Consider the following 26774-nt stretch of genomic DNA (forward strand, 5'->3'; position numbering starts at 1 on the left):
AATTTAGCATTTTTAGGATATCCCCTCTGAATATTATTACGAATCAAAACTTTCTAAGGATCATCTCCCTCTAAGGCATGAAAGATCCATTTGGAGGCTAAAGCAAGACCACAAAGTCTTAGATCTTTCAACCCCAGGCCCCCAAGGAGCTTATCAACATGACACCAATTCCAATTGACAGAATGCAACTTTTCATTTCCCTTCCCATCAGACCAGAGATAATTTCTAATAGCTTTCTGGATTTCAAAAATTTGGTAGTCATTAAACATCCAAGTAGAGGCATAATATATATTGTAAGAAGACAATTTTTTTTGGCAAACTTGGATTCTTCCAGCAAGAGATAGAGACCTATTATGCCTCTTGTTTAGCTTATTATGGATCTTATCCTTGACCCAACCCCACATCTCTTTTAAAGAGGGATCAACAGAGAAGGGGATACTCAAATATCTGACAATTTTAGAGGGACCACCCCATTGGAAATCAAATTTACTAAACCAACCAAGAGGTTGATCATCCCAACCAAGACAAATAGATTTAGCATGAGATAATCTAGCTCTAGAAATTTTACAGAAGAAGCTAAGTTTATTGATCACAGCAACAAAATTCTTTTTAGAGGCTTCATGAAACAGAGAAGTATCATCAGCAAACTAACAGTTTATAATTTCCTTATTATTAGGAAGGATGATGCCTTTAACAACAGGGGATAAATTGTTGTCCCTAAGAATATAAAACAGAGCTTTAGAGGCAATAACAAAAAGAGTGGGGGCAAGAGGGCACCCTTGTCTAATCGATCTTCCCAAAGGGAAAGGGGTAGACAGGGATCTGTTAATATCAATTTGAGCATGAGCATCCTTGAGAAGAGTTTTAACAATACCACAAAAGAAAGACAGGAAACCAAAAGCCTCGAGCATCATGTTAATAAAATTCCATTCAATTCTATCATAAGCCTTTTCAAAATCCAGTAAAAACATAGAAACCTTTTGCTTAGTATGCTTAACCCAATCAAGAGCTTCCCAACTAGTAATAAGATTCTCTAATATATATCTACCCTTCACAAAACCAGTTTGGGTAGGGCAAACAAATTTAGGGAGAATGGCTTCAAGCCTAGTTGACATAATCTTAGCCAAAATTTTATAAGAAACATTTAAAAGAGTTATAGGCCTCTAATTCTTAATAAGGGATTTATCACCCTCCTTAGGGATGAGTTTAATGATTCTGGAATTAATATCCCTAGCCAGGGTTCTAGTATCGATGGCTTCATTATAAATATTAATTAAGACTTTGCTAATCCATTTTATTGTTCGCTTTATAGAATTCCATAGGTAGCCCGTTAGGCCCAGGAGCCCTATCATTATTAAGGGAATTGATGGAATTCTCAATTTCCTCAAGAGACAAGGGTTGCTCAAGAATAGAAGCATCCTCAGCCGAGACCCTTTTAGGAATAAGATTCTTAATTATATTATTATTTATTTTAAAATCATATCTTTTCCTAATTTTTAAAAATATTTATTATACATATTATTATGAAACCTATAAACTTGTAATTATTTAATTTCTTTCAACTTTAATGTTTAGTTTGAAATATTTGAACAATCACTAACCAAATAATATCTATATTAAGCATTATAATTAGCATTAGGTCTAATATGTCTATTTTTTAATACTGATCAAGGAAATGCTGAAGTAGGTGTGTAGTTTGATGTTAAAAGAAAGAAACACTTTGTTTCTTAACATTGGACATGGGGTTTGATAAATATTTTTAGGAGATTAAAAAATTAATAATATATTATACAAATGAATGATCTTAATATTTGTGAAAAGATATTAAAAAAAAAATATTTTTTTTGGGGAAACATTATATTCATATTAATAATAACAGGTACAAAGATATAAAATAAATGTTAAAGAAAGAGAAAATTGTAAGACTTATTTCAAATTTTACTAATAAAATGTACAATTATAATTGTTATTTAAACAAAAATCAATCTTATGTCAAAATCGTTATTATTTTTAAAGCTAGATCTCTACAATAAAAGTCCATTGTTTTAAGTAACACATGTTTTCCAAAACCTCCTATTCTCAAAAAAATATAAGCTAAAAACATCTTCTAAAATACATTTGTAATCCTATTTTAATTATAAAAAAAATAAAACTCTTCATTTTAACTGCCATGACACTTTTCCGTAGTATACATTAAATCTGAGTTGGTGAGAACTAATTATGCAATTTCAAGGTGAAAATGCCGGGCAGCCTCTTATGTGGTCTACAAGAATTCGTACATTCAAAGATCCTTTGATAATTGTGAATAATACGATTTGTTAAACCAGCGTAAGTAACAAGAAACTAATTTATAAGTGTGTTTCAGAAAAAGCCACGTTACCAGCGGCTTCAGGGGAATCATGATAATGGTACGAATTTGAAAGGTTAAAATTGGCTGAGTAGAGCAAATGAATTAGTCAGCAAATCTCATGTGTTCAGTAGCATTGAAAGAAATACTGTTCAACTAAAGGATACTCAGAAATGGCATCAGCAAAAACTCTGGTTTTTTGGTTGAATGGCCAAAGGACTGAAGTGGATTTATCTCAAATCCACCCAGAAACTACTCTTCTTTCTTATCTTCGCTATCACACTCAGTACAAAGGAGCCAAACTTGGCTGTGGAGAAGGTAAATCTTATCATACACAAATCCAAATTTAAATTTTATACTCTGTTCTGCTTGGTGCAGAGATTTATACCATTTTTTTCTAGTGCTTTTCTAATCAGACTTAAATTGAATTACCTCTTTTGCTTTATGCAAATTTATACCATTCTTATAGATTTCCTAGAGAATATGGTTTTCTTGATTTGGCAAGACTGTTTCGAGGCATATCTACCCAAGAAAACTGTCATCAAAGAATTTGTAGTGATTCAAATTAAACTTCTACAGTACGCAACATGTTTATATCTTAACAAGCCCCAATTGGGCAGGTGTAATGTGAACTAGTTTTTGGAGAATTTAGTCTAAATCTACAAAACAGATATGCACAAACCATTAGAGAGTAGAAGACAACCAAACCAGTTTTGATGAATTTATCTTAGAACCAGAAACTGTTAACAGCCATCTAAATTAGCTTTTGGCATGTTTTTCAGACCAATTTGGCCTTAAATTGTCTGATTTTTTCAGGGGGATGCGGAGCTTGTGTTGTGCATTTGTCGAAACACAACACTAGAATAGAGAAGACAGAGGAATTTTCAATAAGCTCGTGCTTGACACTGTTGGGATGTATAGATGGTTGTTCAATCACAACTTCTGAAGGGCTTGGAAATTGCAGGGATGGACATCATGCAATCCACAAAAGGGTTGCTGGTTTTCATGCATCACAGTGTGGCTACTGCACTCCTGGATGGTCTATCTCTCTCTATGCTGCTCTTCGTCAGGCTGAATCCAAAGGAAGCCATGATCATAGACAAGGGTTTTCTAAACTCTCAGTTTTGGAAGCTGAGAAAGCCATTGCAGGGAATATATGCAGGTGTACTGGCTACAGACCCATTGCTGATGTTTGTAAAAGCTTTGCAGGGGATGTTGATTTAGAAGACTTGGGTCTCAACACCTTTTGGAAGAAAAATGAAGTTCCCGACCCAAATAAGTTGCCGGTATACAATTCAACTGGAGTTTCTACAAATTTCAAATTCTGTAGACAAAGATGTGAAGATTCCGTAACACCCACATTGAATTTTTCTTACAAAGACAAGTTCAGTGGAGAAGAGCGTATTTGGATCAGACCATCCAGCTTGGATGAGATTTTGGGGGCTCTGGAAAAAGCTGCTGAAGAGCATGTTGAACTTAAACTGGTTGTAGGTAATACAAGTGCTGGGATCTACAAAAACATGGAGGCTAAAGTTTTTATTGATATCAGTAACATCTCACAGCTAAAGATTATTACAAGACATGATTCAGGGATTGAAGTTGGAGCAGCTGTAACCATTTCTAAGCTCGTAGAAGCCTTGGAGGACACCAGTACCATTGCAGATGATGTTCTGAATAATGGGAAATTAATCCCTACAAGAAGTTTAGTTTTTGAGGGCCTTGCCAACCACCTGAAAAAGGTAGCCTCTGGATATATTAGAAATACAGCAAGCATTGGTGGCAACATAATTATGGCCAAGAAATTTTCATTTGACTCAGATATTGCAACCATTCTCCTTGGAGCTAATGCATCAGTCAAAATCATCTCATATGGGAGAAGAGAATCTGTGTTAACCATGGAGGAATTCCTTGATAAACCTTGTCTTGATTCAGGGACACTTTTGCTATCAGTATACATTCCATGCTGGAATGAAGTAAGTAATCCTGTAGAAGACAATGGTGTCAATGGAAGTGCTAAAATTTGTGAAAATTTGTTGTTCAAAACATACAGGGCAGCCCCTCGCCCACTTGGTAATGCAGTGTCTTACGTCAATGCTGCCTTCCTGGCTCAAATTTCTCTGAATAGCCCTCAAGGAAATCTGGTTGCAAAGAATCTTATACTTGCTTTCGGTGCATTTGGGGTGAGACATGCTATAAGGGCTACCAATGTAGAAGAGTTCTTAGTCAATAAAGTTATATCACCAGGTGTTCTTCTGGAGGCAATAGAAATGCTGAAACTACATGTCATTCCAGTGGAAGGTACCAAAAAATCTGCATACAGGCAAAGTGTGGCTGTTGGATTTCTTTTTGACTTCATTAGTCCTCTTGTAAAAGATGTAGTTTCCCCTTCCATCAATGTTTCTCTGGAAATTAACAACAATCAGAATGGCAGTACTTTCAATCATAAGAAATGCTCCTTCAAACCAAAAAGCATTACAGCTGGGAAACAAACAATGGAATTTCATCACGAGTACAATCCAGTAGGCCAGCCTTCTCCAAAAGTTGCAGCAGAGCTTCAGGCATCAGGTAATTTCTCTTTTTTTTGGTTCAATTTACATGACCAGCAGCTGAACAGGTATCTGCATAATTGCTACACATCTGCATGATAAATTAAGACTATCATCCCGAGAATTCTTTTTATGCAGATGGTTCTTAATACTAGGAAAGAATCTATATCAATCCAACGGTGGAGAGTTAAACTAGCTCATTTGGAAGTATGTTCTTTTGACATTAACAATTAGCCATCTTAAAACATTCTATATTAAGTAGGAAATTAAGTTTGAAAAAATAAGTTGATATTGACTATTTAATACTTTTAATGTAGAAATCAAACTTTGAGATGTAATGTTTAAACGGTCATGGCATTCATCTCCTTCCATATAAATATAACTTTATTTATTTATTTTTAATTAAGCAAGCATTCATCAATATAAAGTGTCATGTATTTTATAATTCTTTTTACATCTGTTTATTGCAAATGTAACTGATAATAATACATACAATCAAAATGTAATAGCAAAGATCAAACATGGGTCATCGAGTTTGACTCAAAATCACACAGTTAAATCCTGATATTCACATCACAATTTGACTAGCTGTGGAAATCATCTCCTACTTATCAATTGATGAGCTTAAGGGGCTTTCTAATGAATGGTTCATGAGGCACAACACTTGGTGAAGGTTTTGCAAATGGGGTTGCAAGCTTTGGGTTTAACTGTGGAGGAAACTCTGTAGTTAAGCGCGCTCAGGCTGGAGTAGTACTGGGATGGGTGACCTCCCGGGAAGTCCCGGTGCTTCACCCCTGTGAGCATCACCTAGATCCAATGAGTGCTAAGTGTTCCATTTATTCTCATGAGAGATGGATTCATGTTGAATCACTACTCATGAAACATGGGTCATCGAGTTTGACTCAAAATCACACAGTTAAATCCTGACATTCACATCACAATTTGACTAGTTGTGGAAATCATCTCCTACTTATCAATTGATGAGCTTAAGGGGCTTTCTAATGAATGGTTCATGAGGCACAACACTTGGTGAAGGTTTTGCAAATGGGGTTGCAAGCTTTGGGTTTAACTGTGGAGGAAACTCTGTAGTTAAGCACGCTCAGGCTGGAGTAGTACTGGGATGGGTGACCTCCCGGGAAGTCCCGGTGCTTCACCCCTGTGAGCATCACCTAGATCCAATGAGTGCTAAGTGTTCCATTTATTCTCATGAGAGATGGATTCATGTTGAATCACTACTCATGAAACATGGGTCATCGAGTTTGACTCAAAATCACACAGTTAAATCCTGATATTCACATCACAAAGATTAAAGAGTCTCCTATGCAAACAATAAACCCGTGCTTTAAGAATTTTTATTAATATTTAATGAGAACGAAGGAGAGTGGATGGAGTAGTAGATTAAGTTTATTCATAACTAGTACTTCCGAAAAAGATTACTGGAAAGTATTATACAGCTCTGTAACAGATTTCATAAATTATTTTATATATATAATATATATAAGCTGATATTTTTTCTTATTTTTATAAAATTGAATACATAATCTTAAACCTGACAGCAGCCACCCACTTTTAATAATTTATTTCCATTTTTTTTTATATATACTTTCCACGGAATTAATGAATCAATGGAAGGAGGGTATAAAAACATCAACAAAAGCTTGAATTTAAACCTCGCCAAAGAACTCTTCGGCGGAATGGAGTTAAATCCTGACCGTACTTTTAAAAAGAACCAATCTTAATCAAAGGTACAGATGATCACATGATCTCCAACATCCCACACAGGACCCACTGCTGCGATTAGTTACTTCCTTCTCTCTTTTGAAAGAAAAACCAGACAACCTATACGGCACCGGCTATGGTGCAACTTATTTGCACCGGGCCTGCCGTTTAACCGAACTTCCGTCTTGTCCTGTTGTACATGGATAGTCCCATTTTTTCCCTACTGTGAGATGTGGTTTCAAGTACTTTCATCTTATATCGTCACTTTTTAGAAGTTTTACGTTTTGGGTTACGATTTAACATTGAGGTATTGTAATTTTAAAAATTTTTAAAATTTACGATTTAACATTAAATAATTTTCTTATAATCCTCATATATCCTGCAGTGCTAGACTCAAATTATATGGAACAAATTTTAGCAAATTTAGAAATTAAAATTCTCACATATAAACATTACAAATTTTAAAACTTTAAATGTAAAATAAAAATACTTGTATCTAATTGGTAGAAATTGAAAAGATTAGATTACAATAGTATTTTAGCCCAAATACAATAAAAGTAGTTAACTTTCTAAAGATTCATAAATATTGAGTATAAAATAATTACAACAATTGATCTCAAAATTTACTATACAAATGATAACTACAAATAACCTTCTTTACTATAAAAAAATCTTCAATTTCTAATCACCAATAAATATCTCATTTTTAGTTTTAGAAAAAATAAAAATTATAAGAATTAAACATTTAATAATAATCACAATCACTTGTTACAATACTTAATTTTAAAAATTGCGCACCTTAATTAATTTTAAAAATTACAATACCTTAATTAATTTTAAAAATTACAATACTTCAATGTTATATCTTAAATTTTAAAAATTACAATACTCAATGTTAAATCGTAACCCAAAACGTAAAACTTATAAAAAGTGACGAGATAAGATGAGAGTACTTGAAACCACATCTCACAATACGGATAAAATGGGACTATCGATGTACAATGGGAGAAGATGGAAATTAAGTTAAACGGCAGGCCCGGTGCAAATAAGTTGCACCGTAGCCGGTGCCCAACCTATACATGCTAAAGGAAACGCCATTTTTTTGCTTACGGAATTCAACTATTAATAAGGACGAATCTGTCCATTCTGCTAGTTACGAAGAATACCTCTTCCCGAAGATCCGAACAAATAATAGGGATGTGGTTATCTTCCTTTAAAAAAATCGTGCTTTTGATCAAAATTCAAAATATAGGTAGATTTCTCTGAAAACTTCATCATTTGTTCTTCATGATATGATATGATAGATTTTAATGACGTTCACGAGACTATAGTCTATGGGACCCATGCAATCACCCTCCCGAGTCAGGAGCGAAACTAGTCAGTTGCAAAGTTTTGGTTAACTTGTCTCTCCTTCTCTGAAGTTTGATAATCAAATCCATTGTTCTCTTCACTTGATCTTCCTCAAATAAATAGTTGAAGTCCTTGTTTTGCAGTATTTTTGTATAACCAGATCTGATGTCGTTGTAAGCCAGACACTCCTTGACAAAGTGTTGCTCTGTCTCAACAATTCCCATATTACAGAGTAAACATGTTCTATTTGCCCATTCTTCCTTTGGAACTTGCCATCTACCAGTTTCACATCGCAGCTGATGTGAACTAGTGCTAAGTTGTGCCATCAACATTTTTGCTTTCCAGTTAATAGGTGCTCTTATATAGGCATTTTCATCATGACTAGAAGTGGGATTAAATTCTTTAATGTAATAAGATTTTTTCCGTCTTATGTGTCTTGTCCATAGAATATTGCGAAATTTTTCATTGACAAACTTCTTTATTTCTTTAATGTTATCCGGGCAAGTTTGGATGTTGATATCCCATTTTCGCATCCATTTGTCATTTTGCTTCATCCATGTGCTTTTCCGCCTCACAAGTTTTTCCTCTATGACCAACTTGGGCCAACGATGTGTTTCCAAACCTTGGGTTTTCTTTAAATAGCTTAGCATCCGGACCAATGCAATGGCTTCTACTGGAAAGGAACCCACCTCCGCCAAAAGGATCTCATACAGAACTGTGGTCTTGACTTTAAGATTGCATGTGATGAAGTGTTTTTGAATTCTTTCTACTTGATGCCATTTCTGTTCAGACATACTACCACCCCACACTCTACATCTGTATAGAATAATCGGAGTGACCAACAAACCAAAAAGAGTTTTAATGGTCGTCCAATCCCATAATTCTGCATTCCTGCACTTGTTTTGTCCAATCCCATCATTCTGCATTCCTGCATTCATGATCTACATGTCCATATAGAAAAAAAAGAAATGTTTTTGTTTGGTGCATTATGTCTAAACACTAAAACAATGGTCCTTGTTTTTATTTTAGATTACAGGGATAATTTATTCTATTTGTAACTATTCTAATTGATTTTGACCCTCTACCTATCATCAATTGTTGATTAATTTAACTATTTGTGTTTTCAAAATTTTAATATATTTTTACTAATATTATTTATATAGAATCATTTATTATTTGTTTGAATTGTATGGATTTAAATTAATACTATGATTTTAAATGAGAGACTCAATTTATTTTTGTGCTACATAGTATTTCCAATCCGAATTTGTTAATTACTGAACTAAACTTAATTTAGATTAATTAAATATATTAAGGGTGAATATAAAACGGGATTATCTTCGGGACAAAAAGAATTTTGACGAAAATTCAAAAACATGTAGATTTTTCTTTTTAGTGAAATAATGGTCCTTTTTTAATTTTGGATTACATGAAATAATTTATTGTATTTGTAGCTATTCTAATTGGTTTTGACCTTCTACCTATCATCATTGTTGATTAATTTAACTATTTTTGTTTTCAATTTCTTTATATGTTTTGACTAATAATATATATAAATACATTTATTATTTGTTTGAATTATATGGATTTAAATTAATATTATGATTTTAAATGATAGACTCGCAATTTATTGTTGTGCTACATAGTATTCCCAATTTGAATTTGTTCATTACTGAACTTAATTTGGATTAATTAAATATATTGATACATTTAATAATTTAGTATATTGTTTATTTAACTTTATAATTAATATAGAAATGATTTAACTAAATGTTATAAAACTATAATATTTGTTTAGAATTTAATTTCTATATTCAACCAAGATCTCTTTGATGATTAGTTAGTTTGATGATTAGGAATGAGCCCATAATTATTGACATGCAAACTTGCATCCTTTTTGTTCCTTAAATTTGAAGGTTAATCATATTTATGAATGCTTTGGTTAGATTGTCATAATGTGTGTATAAAATTGAGAACAATATTCTCTAACCATAAATATATACTATTAGAAATATTTCTGGAGCTTTATATTTCTTTTAGTGGGTCAAATCCTAATGTATACGCTATATAGGATGAGATAGACCTCTTGAATATTCAATATATAAAATGAATGCATTAAATGTCTTTATATTAAAGTATATAACAACATATTGCACAAATTGGTGTTTGGATGGCATAGGTAGGAAGAGCAAAAGTTGGCTGAATTTAAATTTGGCATCCCTGTGACCACAACCTTATCTTAGAGTATAAAATGAATTTTATCCATGATTGTCCAATAAGAAGTTTGGGTTTTCTTAATTACAAAATTTTAGCCTTTTTTTACAATAATTGTTATATAATAATAGAAACTTTTCTTATATCACAACTAAACAAAACAAACCAAGTGAGTGATTTTGCAATCCTTTTCTTGAAACAAGTCTCTCTGAAAAGACTATTAATGTAGTTTATTTTCACACCAACTCTAGTGGTGCTTTCAACAAACATACTACAAAGATGGAGATTGACACTGCAACTTAAAGCTAGAATATAATGTTAGGATTTTCAAAATCTTCTTACTTACCTATTTATATTTCTTTGTTTTATGTTATATTTGTTTATACATATGAGTTATGTTGTAGTTTGTCTTCCCAATCTCCTATTAATTTATACATCTTTCTTGTATTTGTTTCCTTTTAACTTTTTTATATTTAATGGATAATAGTTTTAAAAAAATATCTCATATATACCTAAGTCTTAAATAACTATTTTATTCTTGTATATTAATAAATTTAAATATCTATAAAATCACTTAATGGTAGATGATTTTATTTACTATGAACTACTTTATATATATAGTATAGAAGCAACAAAGATCATGTATGATTGTGCATGCAGAAACCGGCTAAGCTCTCATCTCTCCTCTTTAGTTAGACCTAGCCAACCTAACACTATGACTTCGTATTAATAGTTCCATCCTCTCTCCTCTCAACAAATTGAACACTATTAACCATATCTCTCTTTGGAACAAACTCCTATCTCTCTAATCTCCAAGATGTTGATTCCAAAAAAAAAAAAAAAAAGATTAGGATTTGAAAGTGAACGGGTGGCCACAGTATTGATCCCATCACTGAGGGGAGGATTGTGATACTGTCTCACTTTTTAGCTGGAGCCCTATGGTTGTGATAAAGTCTCACAGTCCAGTGGTCGTAAGGGATTTGCCTTTACAACGGGCTATTGAAAGTAAGGGACCCTATTGAAAGTAAGGGCTCACCCCAACAAGCATGCAAGGTAACCCTCACCTATTATTGTAGGCTATATGTATCAAAAGATTACATTATTTATATTTTTTGATTTTTTGGAAAAAGAGGGGTAAAAATTTATTAAGACAGAAAGGAATACAACAAGGAGAGCTCAACAAGGAGCTCAATCCTGAGCAACAAGATCATCAAATTCTCGCACCATCTCAGAGGAAAGTTGCCTCCGATCCATAATATTCCAACCCGGATCATGACTAGAAGCCCATTTGGCTAAACAATCAGCAGCTCTATTCCATTCACGAGGAATATACATGAACCTAATGAATTGAAAAGAGGTAGAGAAGAGAATAATCTGATTAATAACAGTGGCCAGTTGCCAACTAACATCCTCAAGCTCCTGCGAAGAAAGCAAGTTCACCACCACCTGGGAATCAGACTCACAGATAATCTTACTCCATCCCCGCAAGCAACATTGTTCGACAGCATATAAAATAGCCTGAGCTTATTTTTTTGATTGAAAAGAATTAATTTTTTTCAATTATTTTACTCTATTCTAAATGTATTTTATTTTATTTTATTTTATTTGTATTGTTTACATATTTTATCAAAGATTTATTTTGATGAAGATAAATATTTATTCCACTTTTATTTAAAGAGTAGAGTAATTTTGTGTCTAATATTTTTTTTTTTATCGGAAAGGGGCTAAAGTCAAGATTGATTATTATGTGTTCTGATTAATTATTATTGTGTTCTAGGCTCTTGCTTGTGTAATAATTATTCATTCTTTATAAGTTTTTAAGATATATTTAAATAATTGTATAATTTAAAATTTTGTTATCTTTAATATGTTTTAAATTATATTCAAGTGAATATTTCTAACAATGTTGTTTATGTCATGTAAAGGGAAAAAATATGGCCTAGGTGTTCCCATTAGATATGTCGCCTTTCACAACTACTATATGTTATCTTCTTAAAAACTATACTAATGTGAGCCGACGTGAAAAGATAAATTGACTTGAGGTTGTGGGTAGTTCTCCATATTAAAAATAATTACACCTTAGGCATTTTCCATATGAAAGAAGCTAGGCCAAATATTTATTGTTTTCATCTGTTAAGTCAAACTATATGGAGAACCAGAATCAACTATCTAGTGTATATTGGAGTTTGTAAAAGAATGTAAGTGGTGATCTTAAAAGTTTTTTAAGCACCCCATGATATTACTCTTTCAGTTATATCATATATTATTATATAATATTTAAATTATTTTAAGAGATATATATCTTTATTAATACAATTATATAATTTTTAGAGATACAATTATTTAATAATATATATTTTTAATTATATTTACTCAATATTAATAATTATTTAATGTTATAATCATATAACTTTATGACCTTAATTCAGTCATATATAAAATTTTATAATTTTATTTATTTTAATAATAAATTATAACTTATAATATGCAATTTATAGATTTTTTAATAAATATTTATATAAAAGTACAAATATTTAAATGAATGTAATTAATTTTGATATTATATATGTTATTATCTATAATAATAGATATATAATTATTTTAACAAAATGATTTGCTATTATATTGATAATTTTGTATTATGATATATAATATTAAATCAAGTGATGTTAAGATCTATACCATGAAAATTTTAATAATTCAAGATATACATTTAAATTAGATAATTATTTTCCATCATCAATATCTCACATACTACATGATTCATGATGATATTCATTCATGATAGATCATACAATTTCTATGAGTCTTATTATATATTTAAATAATTTTATAAAAACTATAATTTTGAATATATTTGAATAATATATAAGTAAAATATTTAAATATGTAGTCAAAAATAATTTTATTTATTAAAATTGAATATCATTTTATATTTTTAAAACTTAAATAACTTAATTATATGAAAATTTAATAATGGAAATGGAAATAAATTATTTTTAAAACATAATATTTTTACGATGCATTCATAAGAAAATTAACTATTATATTCCTTTTAATTACATAAAAAATACAATTGAAATACATAATAAATTTAAATTTAAAAATATTCTTTTAAATTATCTTTCTTTAATTTAAAATTGTATTGCATAAAAAAAGGTAATAAATTCTAATTTATTTACTAATAAAAAAGAAATGAACAAAAATTAAATGCAAGTGTAAAAGGTTTAAATTTAAAAAATGCTCTCTCCATCATTAGAAGTAATAGATAGATAGAGATGGGTAGATGGGCTTTGGGATGCATCCAACCATTCGATATGGATAGATACTCATTGTCTCCCTTGCAAGCTTTGTACAATGGAGTGGAGCAACCATATTACTATCAAATTAGGACTTGGTCATAATGCTTTCAAAGCCAACAATGAATGAGATTCTAAAAACTTAAGATTTTTGTGGTGCCACATTTGCACAATGATCCTAGTCAACTTCTCACCATTGAGGAGCATTATCTTGTGGAGACATTCCATAATTTAGAGAACATTGTTCGTGCACTTATTGTCATTTGGCCTAACTGTCTTTCTAAAATGTTTATCTAGAGATGAAGAGGCATAGATATATAGAGGGAGAGGGGAGAGATAAAAGGATAAAGAAGGTAAAGGGAGGTGGGAGAGATAGAGAGATATAAGAATAGAGGGAGAAGTGCAGAGAGATGGGCAGAGAGAGGAGGAGAAATAGAGAGATATAAGAATAGAAAGAGGGAGAAGTGCAAAGGGAAGAGTAAGAGTGAGAGTGGAGAGTAATGCGATAGAGAGTGGTATGGAGATGGAGATTGATATGTGTTATCTAAGGTTTTGCAACCCTAAATTTTTCTCTCCAAGTCAACTATGTCGCAATTTAAAAAATATGGTAAGCTTTTAAAGATTATCATTTATAAATTATTTTGCATTTTATAATATTTAAATCTTTAAAAGATTAAATATTATCATTTTCAAATGCAAAATAATTGATTAATCTCTCACATAATAATGGGCAAGTTGATAAATATACAAATATTAATTCTTTAAGAATTAATATTATTGTAAAGTGCAAAATAAATATTGCACTTATCATGGGAGTAAAAGTGACGGAAGGCAATAGAAGTTCGATAAGAAGTAAGTTAGGGCAATTGCCCAACTTCTTGGCAAAATTTATATAATGGGAGAAAACTATTGTGAGGTGGTTCTTCTTTTCCAGTCGAGAAGTTTTACAGTTGGTATAACCGGGGAGAAGACTTTTGGCTTTAGATTAAGGGAACACTATGCTGAAATTTTGATAAGAGATAAATTTTGGAAAGTATGTACAATTTTTGTCTCTGAAATCAAAAATCTTAATCATGTTCTTGGTGCAAGGAAATGAAATGAGATAAGCTTTTGGTTTCATATTCTAAAATCAACTACTGATTCTTTCATAGTAAGCATTCTTATGGTATTGTGTGAATGTTTATGAATGATGAATGTGCATAGTAATACTGGTTACTTTCAAGCGTAGTCCTTGATCACCTTTGTTATCATCCTTATTTACTCAAGAAAGTTGCAAGGTTGTATGGTACATTCATCCTAAATAGCTTTCTATCAATCTTTGAAGTTTTAGATTCTTTATTCGAAAAACCTTTTAAAAATTACATCATACGAGGGAGCTGCCCCTCTAAACGCAAAGGAAGGCCACATACTAAGGGCCTATCCAACTATTGGAGACATCAATTTGCCACATATTTCATTGGGCCAAATCGTATATTTTCTAAGTGACAAATCTGTTTACCAACAATATGGAGGGAATATAAGATAGAGAAATACAAATAGATCAATAGGAATGAAGATATATAGAGAGGATAAGAATGAAAGACGGAAAAGGGATAATACTTAGTTACGTTCCATACCTTTACAATGTACCCATTGCACACTAAGGTGCAATTGCTTATAATAATAATATAAACCTCTGTAATATAGTAAATATAAACCAAACATGCCGAAAATGTTGTGCCTCTTGAGAGGCACTCGTGGAAGACAAGTCAATTTGGTATTTGCCAAAGTGGTCATAGTGATGAAGGGTGAAAAATCTACTTGAACCACATATGCAAATCAACTTAAAATCTGAGATAAGTTTCACATAAAATCAGTCCACAGTTAACAGGAACAATGAAGAGTAATTCCTTCCTCTTTGATTTCAACCACAATCCAGCTTCCCAATTACCTAACCATATGGACACAAAATAATCATCACCAATCTAATATAAATCAGATGAAGAGGGGAAATATACACGTACTCTTGACTTCAAATACGCAAGATCAAAGGAACTCTGAAATGATATATAATGCAACTCAGTCTCTTGCTTCTCACCCAAAACTCTAGAAATTATAATCAAATAATGCAAACCAGAAATTGCATTCATAGGCAACCACATGGGCTTCAAATACATTTCATTAATCTGATATAAACTGATTAAAATCTGTTTGATACAACTTTGAAACTACAAAACCCGAAATAATTCACATTTCATGCATCCTGCTAGGAAACAGGTTCACAAAATCTTAATAAGAATGACTTCAACAAGACAGAAATCAAATCAGCAACCTGCAAATAACATCACCACGAAACCCCCTGAAGCCTTAAGCCTGATATCTGCCCAAGAACAGTCATCACCATCCTCAAAGAAATCAAATTCCATAACTATGCACTTAGCTGCAAACAATATTTCTCCACTTTCAATCAGCAACAATAATCAATATATATTCAAATCTCCTGCCTAACTTATGCCCAAATATAATATCCTCCATCCTCAAAATCTGAAACGTATTCATGGTATCCTTCTTCCTCCTTCAAAATTCCATGCTAAGGAAACCATATTTTATGGATTTTTCTTTGAAATGCCCCTAAAACGAGCCATAAAGTTAAAATATAAGGTCCTGGTCAAATATTTCATTCTTTATGGTAAGAATTTAATCTTCTACAATATTTACAACTAGCCTAAAACAAACGTTAAATTAGATATCTTTTTAAATGATGCAGAATTGCACAACCATGGATGCTCCTGCATCACACCATTGTTCTATATGAGTTTTGCATAAGAAAAATCTATTTCCTTAGAGAAGTAGCCATTCGTAATTCAGTTCATGTTTGCTGCATATTGTGAGCACAAAAATTAGAAAAGAAACTTCAAAAAACATTAAGGAAACCTGTATCTTCAGCTCAAATTTAAGTGATATGTGAATGGATCATATAAAATTATTTGGAAAGTAAAAACAATTGGTGATATGATGTTGTGTGACATGCTCTTTTTAGAGTTTTGCTTGTCATGTTCCAAATGAATAGTGAGTTTATTAAAATCGCTTAGCATTGCCTTAAAAATGTGCAGGAGAAGCTGTATTTGTAGATGACATTCCTTCTCCAGATAAATGCCTTTATGGGGCATTTGTTTACAGCGAAAAGGCTTTGGCATTAATTAAGAAGGTTGATGTAAAAGATGCATTAGAATCTCCAACTGTGGTTTCCTATATATCTTATAATGATATCCCTAAACAAGGAAGAAACGTAGGCGTCGTTGGATACTTTGGCGAAGATATTCTTCTTGCTGAAGAAACTGTGGAGTGCTTTGGTCAACCGATAGGACTTATGGTAATTACATGACCAGGGATTGTTTGTAGAGCTATCAAAATAATTCATACTTGGATAATATATAATGTCATTTTAGTACTTTTATTGTATTCTCCGCTCATCACAAGCTTGATTACATTTCAGAGTTCACTTATAAAATCAATTTCATTGAAACTTACAGCATTTACTTTATAATTTTTCTTAACAAGTTTACATTGCTTGCATGCATTTTGATAGGTTGCGAACACTTGGCATGATGCAAAAAGGGCAGCTGATAAAGTGGCTGTAGATTACGATTGTGAGACATTAGGTCCTCCTATTCTCTCTGTAGAAGATGCAGTTACCAAAAATAGTTTCTATCAAGTTCCTGGATGGATAGCCCCTAAGCCAATAGGAGATCTTGCAAAAGGAATGTCAGATGCAGACATTAGGATTGAATCTGCAGAGGTAATTCGTGCATATATCCATTCTCATATTCCGAGGTTAACTAAACGCTTGAAGCACTGTTCACTGTATTAAGATGCACTATTCTGGATTTGATTGTGTGTTGAATTTTTTGTATCAACGTTTCAAATCACATTTAGTGATCTATTATCATTACTAGAGCAATTGAAATGCATTTCTAATTGGACGACAAGGAGAAGTCCTGAAAAATATTTTTAGAAATCAAATCTAACTTAGAAACAATTGTTTAACAGGTGAGAATGGGATCTCAGTATTATTTCTATCTAGAGACCCAGACTGTGTTAGCTATACCAGATGAAGATGAGTGCATGACAGTCTATAGTGCATGCCAGAGCCCTGATATGACACAAAAAGCTATTGCAAAGTGTCTAGGCGTTCCTGCTCATAATGTGCGGGTTATAACAAGAAGAGTAGGTGGTGGATTTGGCGGAAAGGCTTTAAGATCTGTACCTGTAAGTTCTTGCAATATGAAATTTCATTTTGGTCCATGTTTTAATTTTAGTATCTATAGAGTAACTTTGAATGTTATTAAACTGTCTATACATCTGTATAAATGCATTGAGCATTCATATGCAGGCCACAACATGTTAATTCATTCTGTTGTCTTACCAAAGCTAATAAAGCCTTCTGCTTCACAAAGTAGAAATGCAATGACCAAATGAAATGGGAAAACTGGTAAGTGGAACCGCACGCAAATGTGAAAAGATTTGAAGAGGGGCTAATTAATCTCCAATGAATAGATTAAATGCGATAAAAAGCAACAAAGCCAAAAGGGTGTCTCTAGTATTTCTCGTACAAATTGAAGAAAAAAAGCGGCAGAATAAAAACACCTGTTCAAGCCGCAAGGTAAAAGATGTCCTTTGTAATCATCGTACAAAACTCAAATGGTCACAAACAAATATCATCGTACAAAATCCTTTGTAATCTTCAACATTGGGCACATCCATCGCTTGTAGGAAAGATACATATAATTCTTATATTTTAAGGTTCTATTGTGTATAAGTATATATTATCCATGTTTTCATACAAATATTTTAATTTCTTTATATATTTTGATTTTTCCTATTGTTATAGCTGTCCTCATTTGCTGTCCCCCCTCATCCCCTAAATCAGCAAATTTTTTACCGTCTCCTGCTGTCACTGTCTCGAAAGCTCATTGAAACTCCAGCATTTACTTTATTATTTTTCTTAACAAGTAAATGCTGAAGTTTCAAGATAAGGTCGTATCTCTCAAGTGACTAATAAAAACTGTATATAATGATTCCTCTTTCCAATAGAGGAATTGGTGACTCGTGAAAAGACGTGTATGGCAAGAATCCTCAACTTTAGTGCATCTTTGCCATGCTTAATCAATCAATCAATATGATTGTTTGAACTAATGTCACTCTATTCATCCTCACTTGCAATTTGTTGAAAGTCAGATCAAGAGGTTGGGTTAGCCACTGTGTTAACCATGTAGTCATCAATGTACATCTTAGGAAGGGCTTTCATTTTTCATCATAAAACAGAGATACTCTCCCAAACCTATGAGATAAAGACACTATCCCAAACCTAACAACAAAACATGTGAGATTTAAAGCATAGATTGCCACATGTAGCAGGATGTTCATGGTGTTCCATTATCATGTCATAATGGGCATAATATGGTCATAAAATTTCAAAGTAAGATCTTTAGTAGGAACGACTTATTTCATTTTGGTAAATCTCCTAATCGAATGTCTCATAAATCTTGTCAAGGTTAGGAGAGTTTATATCAATGTTCCACCAAGTTTTCCTAACAAGGGGATATGGGATGCAAGGATGGGTTTTGTAAATGGGGGGATCAACGGACGAAGTTTTAAAATGATGCAAAGGGATCAAAACTCAACTACACACTTTTTATTCAACCCCATCGACCTATACTTTTTGTCTAATATAATTTCATACAAACACATCAATCATGAGAACGGGAGTCTAATTATCATTGATTGCATTTAGGTGATGCTCGTTTGGGATTAATGTATCTCACCCTTTGCAAGTTCCAAGGATTATTTAGTATTACTTGACATTTTTCTTAAGTTGATTAGAAAATATATTGTTTTATTTAACAATTGTAACCACTAAAAAGGAGTATGATCTCTTTAACTAGCACCTAAGTCACATAGTTCGGAGTTCACAACCATAAAAGAGTAAAAATTTGGAAAAAACATTCAACATTAAATTTGCCATACATATATAAATATATATAACATAGTAAATTCATAAAAAAAATTTACTTTGTTAAATGGTTTTAAAGTCATTAAAAAAATATTTGACACATTTATAAAATATAACTTATACCTAAATTATATTATTATTTATTAAATTTTTTTATATGACAAGCTCACAAGTTACGATTGTGTTGTAAGTTCTTGTCTATTTATTAAATAATTTAATATATACACATATAGAACAAATTAGTAAAATATTTAACATTATTAAATAGTTTTAATATTATTACAAAAATATATTTTTAAAACGTAAATAAATTAAGTTTAAATTAAATGATTAAATTTCTATTAATATAATTTTATATGAAACATAAAATTTATAACAATTTGCTATTCTTAAAACAAAAAATTTTTAAAAAACCATTATAACACACAAAAATAAGCTATGTAATAATTATATTAAATATAAAATAAACTGTAAACACAAGAAAATATATATAAAAGAAAAGAAAAAACATTATTAACGCTTATAACTATTATTGGCCCACGTTAAGCCCTGACGTCGCGTTCACAGGTCAGTTTAATTTGAAATACTGTGATCGGCTGATCATCTGACAAGACATTCAAGCCTGAACAAATGCTCCTCCACAGTATTTGATTGAAAATAAAGTGAAAATTTTGAGAAAAACTATGTTAAAACAGGAGAAGACATAAAACCAAGTGATTCTGCTACCCAATTCACCAGATACCAAAATAGAAATTTGGATTGTTAATTATGTCGAACCGCAAACGCCACAGAATCTTAGTAACATAATGGAGAGCAGATTACCAGGCAGACCTTACGAATAAAAAAAAACCCTAGTACATATTATCTTTCAACTCTCTACTACTGTAGACTCATCATTTTCCTCAACACTGCTAATTTCTTCATTGAATAATGTAAACTAAAATTTTCGGAAAAAAAAAGCAGCAATATCCTACATTCCTCGAAAGAGCTTACCTCCGTTCTCCAAAAATTGAATCCAAGCCATAAACAATCTTCTTCAAATTGTGCACTTCTTGCTCTCGAATCTCCCAAATATCTTCATTTAGTAGATAAGTAGTAGTCATCAAAAATATGTGCTACATCAAAAATACTCTCAACAATTAATATCCAGCTTAGGGTTTGATAAAGTCCGCCATACCCACCTTCACATCGACGGAGGATTTGCAGTCCATCTCCAGATCCAGAGCATATATACATTCAAATGCATTGTAGCCTCAAAATGCACAGGTACGGCACGCGCTTCCCCTTTCTTACCTTTCGATCTTGAGGGCATTATACCACTAATCTCAAAAGTAGGCTTCCAAAGTAGAACGATAAATGCCATCTGAGCCCTAATTTAATTTAATTTTCTGGATACCGCCATTGATGTCAAACTAACCAGTTAATCCATCAAAAGCAGGTATCAATGGCATCCACATGGAACCCTTAAGTCCCCCGCAACTAAGGCCGCACGACCATTCAATTCGGGTGTTGTTATACCATTCCCACTTGTTTCTCCCGATTGATTCAGTGGGTTCATGATTGTAGCAACACCGAACTGAACCCCTCGTCCCGAATGTTGCCAGGTTGAATTCCCATTTCTGTTCACTTTCTAGTTGTAGCAACACAACATAACTCCACGTTGCCAAAACATCACATACTAAGTTTAATGTTTAGGCTAAAAGTGTTAAATAGTCAAAGTTTCATAGCTCTCAAAAGATCAAAGCCACTTCCCAAATTGGATTAGGGTTATATGAAATGAGAGGGTGGATGATGGAAAGTTGGATTAGAGTTTTATGAAATGAAAGGATGGATGATGGAAAATTGGATTATGGTTAAATGAAATGATAGATGATGTTAAAGGATTGTAGTTTAAACTTATGAAGGTGCTTTAGGGTCACATTTCACATCTCTGTGAGAATGATGAATGATGGATTAGATAGTGTGAATTAAAATGTTTAGATAAAGATTTCATAGTTGAATTATGGATCACACCCCTAGAACATCCCCTTCCTTTAAATTATGGAGAATCATTCAAAATGTTAAGTAATACTTTCAAAAAAATGATATCACTATTATAGATTATGAAAAGTACCTATTTGTCAAAAATATTATCTTTATATTAAACAATATTTTCAAAAAATATATATCATTATTTTGGATTAGGGAAACTTAATATTCTTCAAAAATATATATCTTTATGTTGACAGTGTTTTTCCTATTGTTAAATTTCATAAATTAAATTGACTTTATGATCTAGTTTTGAACATATCACTCTACATTTCCAACCCGTGGACAATTTTCACTAGTTTGACATTTACACTTTTGATATAGGTATAATTTATTTTATGCCTACTCGCATGAATGGAAACTAGTCCCTTTCATCCCTTGACAAAAGTCTTTTCCCCACCCCTTGATTGTGTTGTCTCGTTGAAACGACGCCTACCCTAGTTCACATTACTCACCTTTTATATCTATAATAAAAGAAACATGAAGTTTGCACTCAAATGTATATGCATTGTTTAAGAATAATATTTTACTAAGACATGGAGAGTTTCGAATACAAAGAATTGAAACTAGGGTTTCAAATGAAGGGCATGGAGAAGTTCTGGCTAAGGTTTTGAGAAATGAGAATATCTTGAGAGAAAAGATAATCATTATAAAACAATGTAGGAATGTGTTTGACAGAGAAGCTCCATAACAGAGACAAGTAGGAACAAAGGCAAACAAGAACATAGGCAGGAGAAGCAAGTGCACCAAGGTTGTACATAAAGGGAGTTTTGTTAGAGTGTGTTGGCTTAACATGGACTAAAGGAAATGGGTCTGCTATAATTTCTCCTTTATTGTTTTTTGACATATTCTTTTTGCTTTTTTTTTTTTTTATCTACTCAAATAACTTTTGCAATCCCTTCAAATTGCTCCAAGCAAATAAGGTAGTAAAAACATCTTTGTGGGAAAAAATGGGGGGATAAACTATGAATGAAAATGGTGAAATTTTGAAAGAAATATCAGATCCTAGAGAAATTAATAAAATCATCGTAGAAATTAACACCAACAATCTAGTTGATCAAATTGAGATGATGGGGCTAGAGGTAGACATAACAACATTTGGGTTATAAAATAAGGCAGGATTGAACATTATTATAATGGACAACTTTCAAGTTGATGAAATGTTGCAAAGGGATAAACAAGAATAGAGGCCTATTATTGGAATGATAATACAAAGGGGATCTCCTAATCCCTTGCTAATTTATGAGGAACCTTCCAATGGCTACACCAACTATGGTATGGAACCCTGGCTTTAGTATCCAAGTGAGGGAAACAAATGGTGCATAAAGGCCTTGCTTAATATGCTACCCCTGAGATAACCTACCAAAATCGAGGGAGAGATGTTAGAGTAATTAGATATTTCCTAAATAACTCTAGTTTCCTTAAGCTAAACTTTAGTTATCTACTAATTAATTCTTTTATTAATTATTATGATGCAATCTAGGTTAGACCTTTTTAGGGTTTTGATCTCCTTTATAAGGATGATCTCTCATTGCAAACATCCATTCACTTTTGATAATAGCAATTTCTCTTTTTGCTCATCAAGAATGTCTCATCCATGGATCTAGGAATTCCAGCCTCCATAGCTTTTGCTTCTCTCTTTTTGTGATAGATGTTTACATGTAGGTGATTCTTGGAAGCTGTGGGGTTGACCTTTCATCAACTTCAACATTGTATGAGAGCTTCAGATCTTCATGCCCATGTTGTATTCCTCAGAGATTTGACATCGGTTTTTAGATCTCTAGCTTTCAAAGGATTTTTTTATTGGATTTGAGGGGGACCTATTTTTCCAAGAACTTTGAGCCTAAACAGACATCATCATTGAGCTCAGAGCGCTCAAAAACCCCCATTTTCATATAAAATACGTCCAACTTGGATGTTGTTGACTTCTTAGGCAAAAAAAACATTTGTACCGAGGGCATATTGACCTAGGCATGCATGCTGAGGCAGCAATATTTTTTTATTTTTTGTCCAAAAGTATTTGCAAATTTTTGTTTTGCAAAAATGCATGCTAAGTGTTTGGAAGCCCATGTCTGGAGATACTTGTGTTGAAAGTTCATGGGAGTTGTTTGGTTTTTGACCATTCACATGTGTTGGTCTTTGTTAGCCTTCATATATGCGGGCCTCGTAGTCACCTAGTTCTCTGTGCTCACTGGGTATTTTTGGCGGACCTATCTTCTATCCTGTGTTCGCTGGCTTATTTCATGGACGAACCTGTCTTCTCTCTTTTGTCTGATGCCTTATTGCATGGATGGAAGCCTGAGTGCTATGATTTTTGAAAGTGCAAAGGACTTGTGAGGTGGTGCGCACTCTTCCCAAGGCTCTTTGGACTGTACACACCATGGGTGGATTTATCTATCCCCACCAATCAGGTCTTCCTCGATCTGCCCTTATTTTTGGTGTACATTGGTCGTGCATCCTCTTTAATTTCTCTTTCTTTTCATTGACCAACATTTTTTGAGAAAGACGTGTAATGATTTTTTGGAAAAGACTGTGTTTTCAACACCTTTAAAGGTGTGCTTCTTGAATTCCCTACCCACCAATCACACACATGATATGGGGTTTTGTGCGCCTTGGATCTTGGGAGTCTAGTGCATATCACATAGGAGGTGTGGGGATATGTCCCACCCATCACACACGTGCTTTGATAGTCAACATAGTTTGACTAGAATTGATTTTTAGGGGTGTTGAGCAGGAGTTTCAAGGAGCAACATGCATTTTTTTGTGGATCTCTGCGTGAGTTTGGGCCTGTGACTTCTTTTTTCTGATACACGTCTCCTGACTCATTAATCACATCTCCTAAGATGGTAGGGTAAATGTTATTTTTGGTAGGCACCATGGTTTGTGATTTGAAAAATAAATTACAATGATGTTTTTTGCACTTTGTATGGTGGATTTATGACGCCTTGAACAGTTTTGAGATTGTCTTTTACCTTGGGCAGTATTTTTTGCTTCCTTGTTTGGTCCACCTTCCAACCTTCACCATGGCCCACCCTCATTAATTTTGCCACCAGATTTTTCTTTCGGCACTGGCCCTTTGATCTAATAATGTTTTTGACAATCATATTTTTTTCTGATAGGGATCATTTTCTAGCATTTTTTTGCCTTGATGATCGTTTGACCATCAAATTTATGCTTGTCACTTACTAACGTCAATATTGCATCAACATTCCTGTCACTCCTTTTGGCTCTATTTAGACCTACCTTCGGATTTTTGCTCATATCTTCGACATACAGACTTTTTTATTTGCAAATGAGATATCACTGAAAAGCTAGTTTTGAGGTCGTCATAGTGGTACAGGTGATTTTAAGTTTTGATGCCTTTTTGAGTTTTGCACTGCGAGAGACATATCTTGAGCATCGAATCTCCAATTTGGGAATTCTTTATATCGTTGGAAAGGTATTTTCAAGCTATTTCAGTGATGTTGGTTGTTTTTTAATTCTGCTCCAGGCACATTCTATTTAGTTTTTTGCATTTATGCAGTTTAGTATATATCTTGGTTGTTTCGAGTCTGAGGATCAATTTTTTTGCTTCAAATGATTTTTCATGGGTTGCACAATTTATTGTATCATCCTTACGTCTCTTCAAGTCTATTTATACATCATTTGCATGCATTCTTGCAAATGCACTCAGATAAAGTGCCATAGTTCATTTGTATTTTTGTTTTAGATTTTTTTTTCTTTTTGATTCAAGCAATGTCATCTGAGGACACTCATGCAGATTATTGTATTCTTGGGATTCATCATATCTTGTGCCTTATTATACATGCACTACTATGATTAAAGTGTTAAGGGGGTTGATGTTTTGCTTTTTTTTTCCATCTTCCTTTGTCCAATGAGCTTCCCTTATATGACATTAACCTAATAACATGTTTAAGATTGATCACTTCAGTACACACATATGTACTCTTTTGTTCATCTTGATCATGATTCCTTGACATGCAATTATTTTGGGCCACTTTTCCAGTTGCCTATCACCTCATGCTTGTCTTCTGTTGTTTCTCATGCTTCCTTGGTTTGATGGAGTGAGCTATGTATTCAGTATTTCTTCTTATGTACTAAGTGGATGCAATGGTTGGGTACTTATGCATTTCAATGAGATGGATCATTTACCATATAGACACTCTTCTTTTTGTTCCTACTTTGGTTACAGCCTTCCATGTTTGATTGATCAGCTCTTCAAGCTTTGGTGTTTCATGCCATCTGTATCTTTTAGTTTATTGTTTTCCTTTGTGTTCCTCTTGATTCGATGCAGATTATAGTCTTCTCTACCTAGTTAGGTTCTATTTTAGTGGAGGTTCTTCAGATCAACAATTACTTTCAACAGAGCTTTGTAGCTTCTACATGCTTCAGTGGTGTTCTTCACGATCATCTCTTTTGTTCCTATCCTCTAGGACATTCCTTAGTTTGGAGGCTTCTTGAGTCCTTCATTAGTGCTTTTCAACATTATATCCATCTCTTTTTGGAGTTTGGTTTTTTCCATGTGGTTTTCTCTATTTCTCCTCTTTTCAAAGATTTGGTTGTGTTTGGGTACCTCATCAGGATTTGTTGTTGAGACCCAATTCTACTTTTAGTAGTAGTTTTTAGGTTTTTAGCTACTCCCTAAGTTTATCTTAAAGGGGGGGTTGTTAGAGTAATTACATATTTCCTAATTAACTCTAGTTTGCTTAAGCTAAACTTTAGGCATCTAATAATTAATTCTTTTATTAATTATTATGATGCAACCTAGGTTAGACCTTTTTAGGATTTTGATCTCCTTTATAAGGACAATCTCTCATTGTAAACATTCATTCCTGAAAATAGCAATTTCTCTTTTTGTTTATCAAGAATATCTCATCTATGAATCTAGGAATTCTAGCCTCCATAGCTTTTGCTTCTTTCTTTCTGTGACAAGTGTTTGCATGCAGGTGATTCTTGGGAGTTATTTCATCAACTTCAACAAGAGATGTGTGTATGTAAATGCAAGATAATACAAGGGGATCTTAAGGCACGAGAAAACTTGAAAAGTAAATTATGCATTTGAAAAAGGAAAAACTTGAAGTTATATTAATAAGAATTATGTTTAAAACATTATATATTGCTAAAATTAAATGCGATCAGAACAAGTAGAGGCAAAATATACTGGGATGATGAGAAATTGGATTAGGGTTATATGAAATGAAAGGGTGGATGATGGGAAATTAGATTAGGGTTAAATAAAATGATGGATGATGTTAAAGGGTTGTAGTTCAATCCTTGAG

At 32.7% G+C, this 26774-nt stretch overlaps 1 protein-coding gene and 1 long non-coding RNA gene across 6 annotated transcripts in view; one reads left to right on the plus strand and one right to left on the minus strand.

Moving 5' to 3' along the window:
• Window positions 1-2325: 2325 nt before the first annotated feature.
• The window catches only part of LOC149553983 (indole-3-acetaldehyde oxidase-like), a 71952-nt gene continuing 47503 nt past the window's right edge, over window positions 2326-26774 (plus strand). The window contains exons 1-5 of one of the 2 annotated variants that reach the window (XM_089789313.1): window positions 2326-2665; window positions 3164-4912; window positions 16568-16827; window positions 17044-17253; window positions 17505-17723. In XM_089789313.1, the coding sequence (XP_089645439.1) occupies window positions 2521-2665; window positions 3164-4912; window positions 16568-16827; window positions 17044-17253; window positions 17505-17723 (2583 nt within the window). In that variant the 5' untranslated portion in view covers window positions 2326-2520. The remainder of the gene's footprint in view (window positions 2666-3163; window positions 4913-16567; window positions 16828-17043; window positions 17254-17504; window positions 17724-26774) is intronic. The other variant, XM_089789314.1, reaches the window with a different exon arrangement.
• On the minus strand, window positions 4849-21334 carry LOC149553984 (uncharacterized). 4 transcript variants are annotated; one of them, XR_016353209.1, is made up of 3 exons: window positions 20649-20851; window positions 20461-20542; window positions 4849-4984 (listed from the first exon to the last, which is right to left on the minus strand). It is a non-coding gene; the product is annotated as an uncharacterized LOC149553984 (long non-coding RNA). The 4 variants fall into 4 exon arrangements; XR_016353212.1 differs by lacking the exon at window positions 4849-4984 and adding an exon at window positions 15299-15405 and having other exon boundaries at window positions 20649-20787; XR_016353210.1 differs by lacking the exon at window positions 4849-4984 and adding an exon at window positions 15618-16085 and having other exon boundaries at window positions 20649-21334.

The sequence above is a fragment of the Cupressus sempervirens genome, chromosome 6 (assembly GCF_028749045.1).
Source record: "Cupressus sempervirens isolate cs-2001-9-10 chromosome 6, ASM2874904v1, whole genome shotgun sequence".
In the NCBI taxonomy this organism is placed as follows: Eukaryota; Viridiplantae; Streptophyta; class Pinopsida; order Cupressales; family Cupressaceae; genus Cupressus; species Cupressus sempervirens.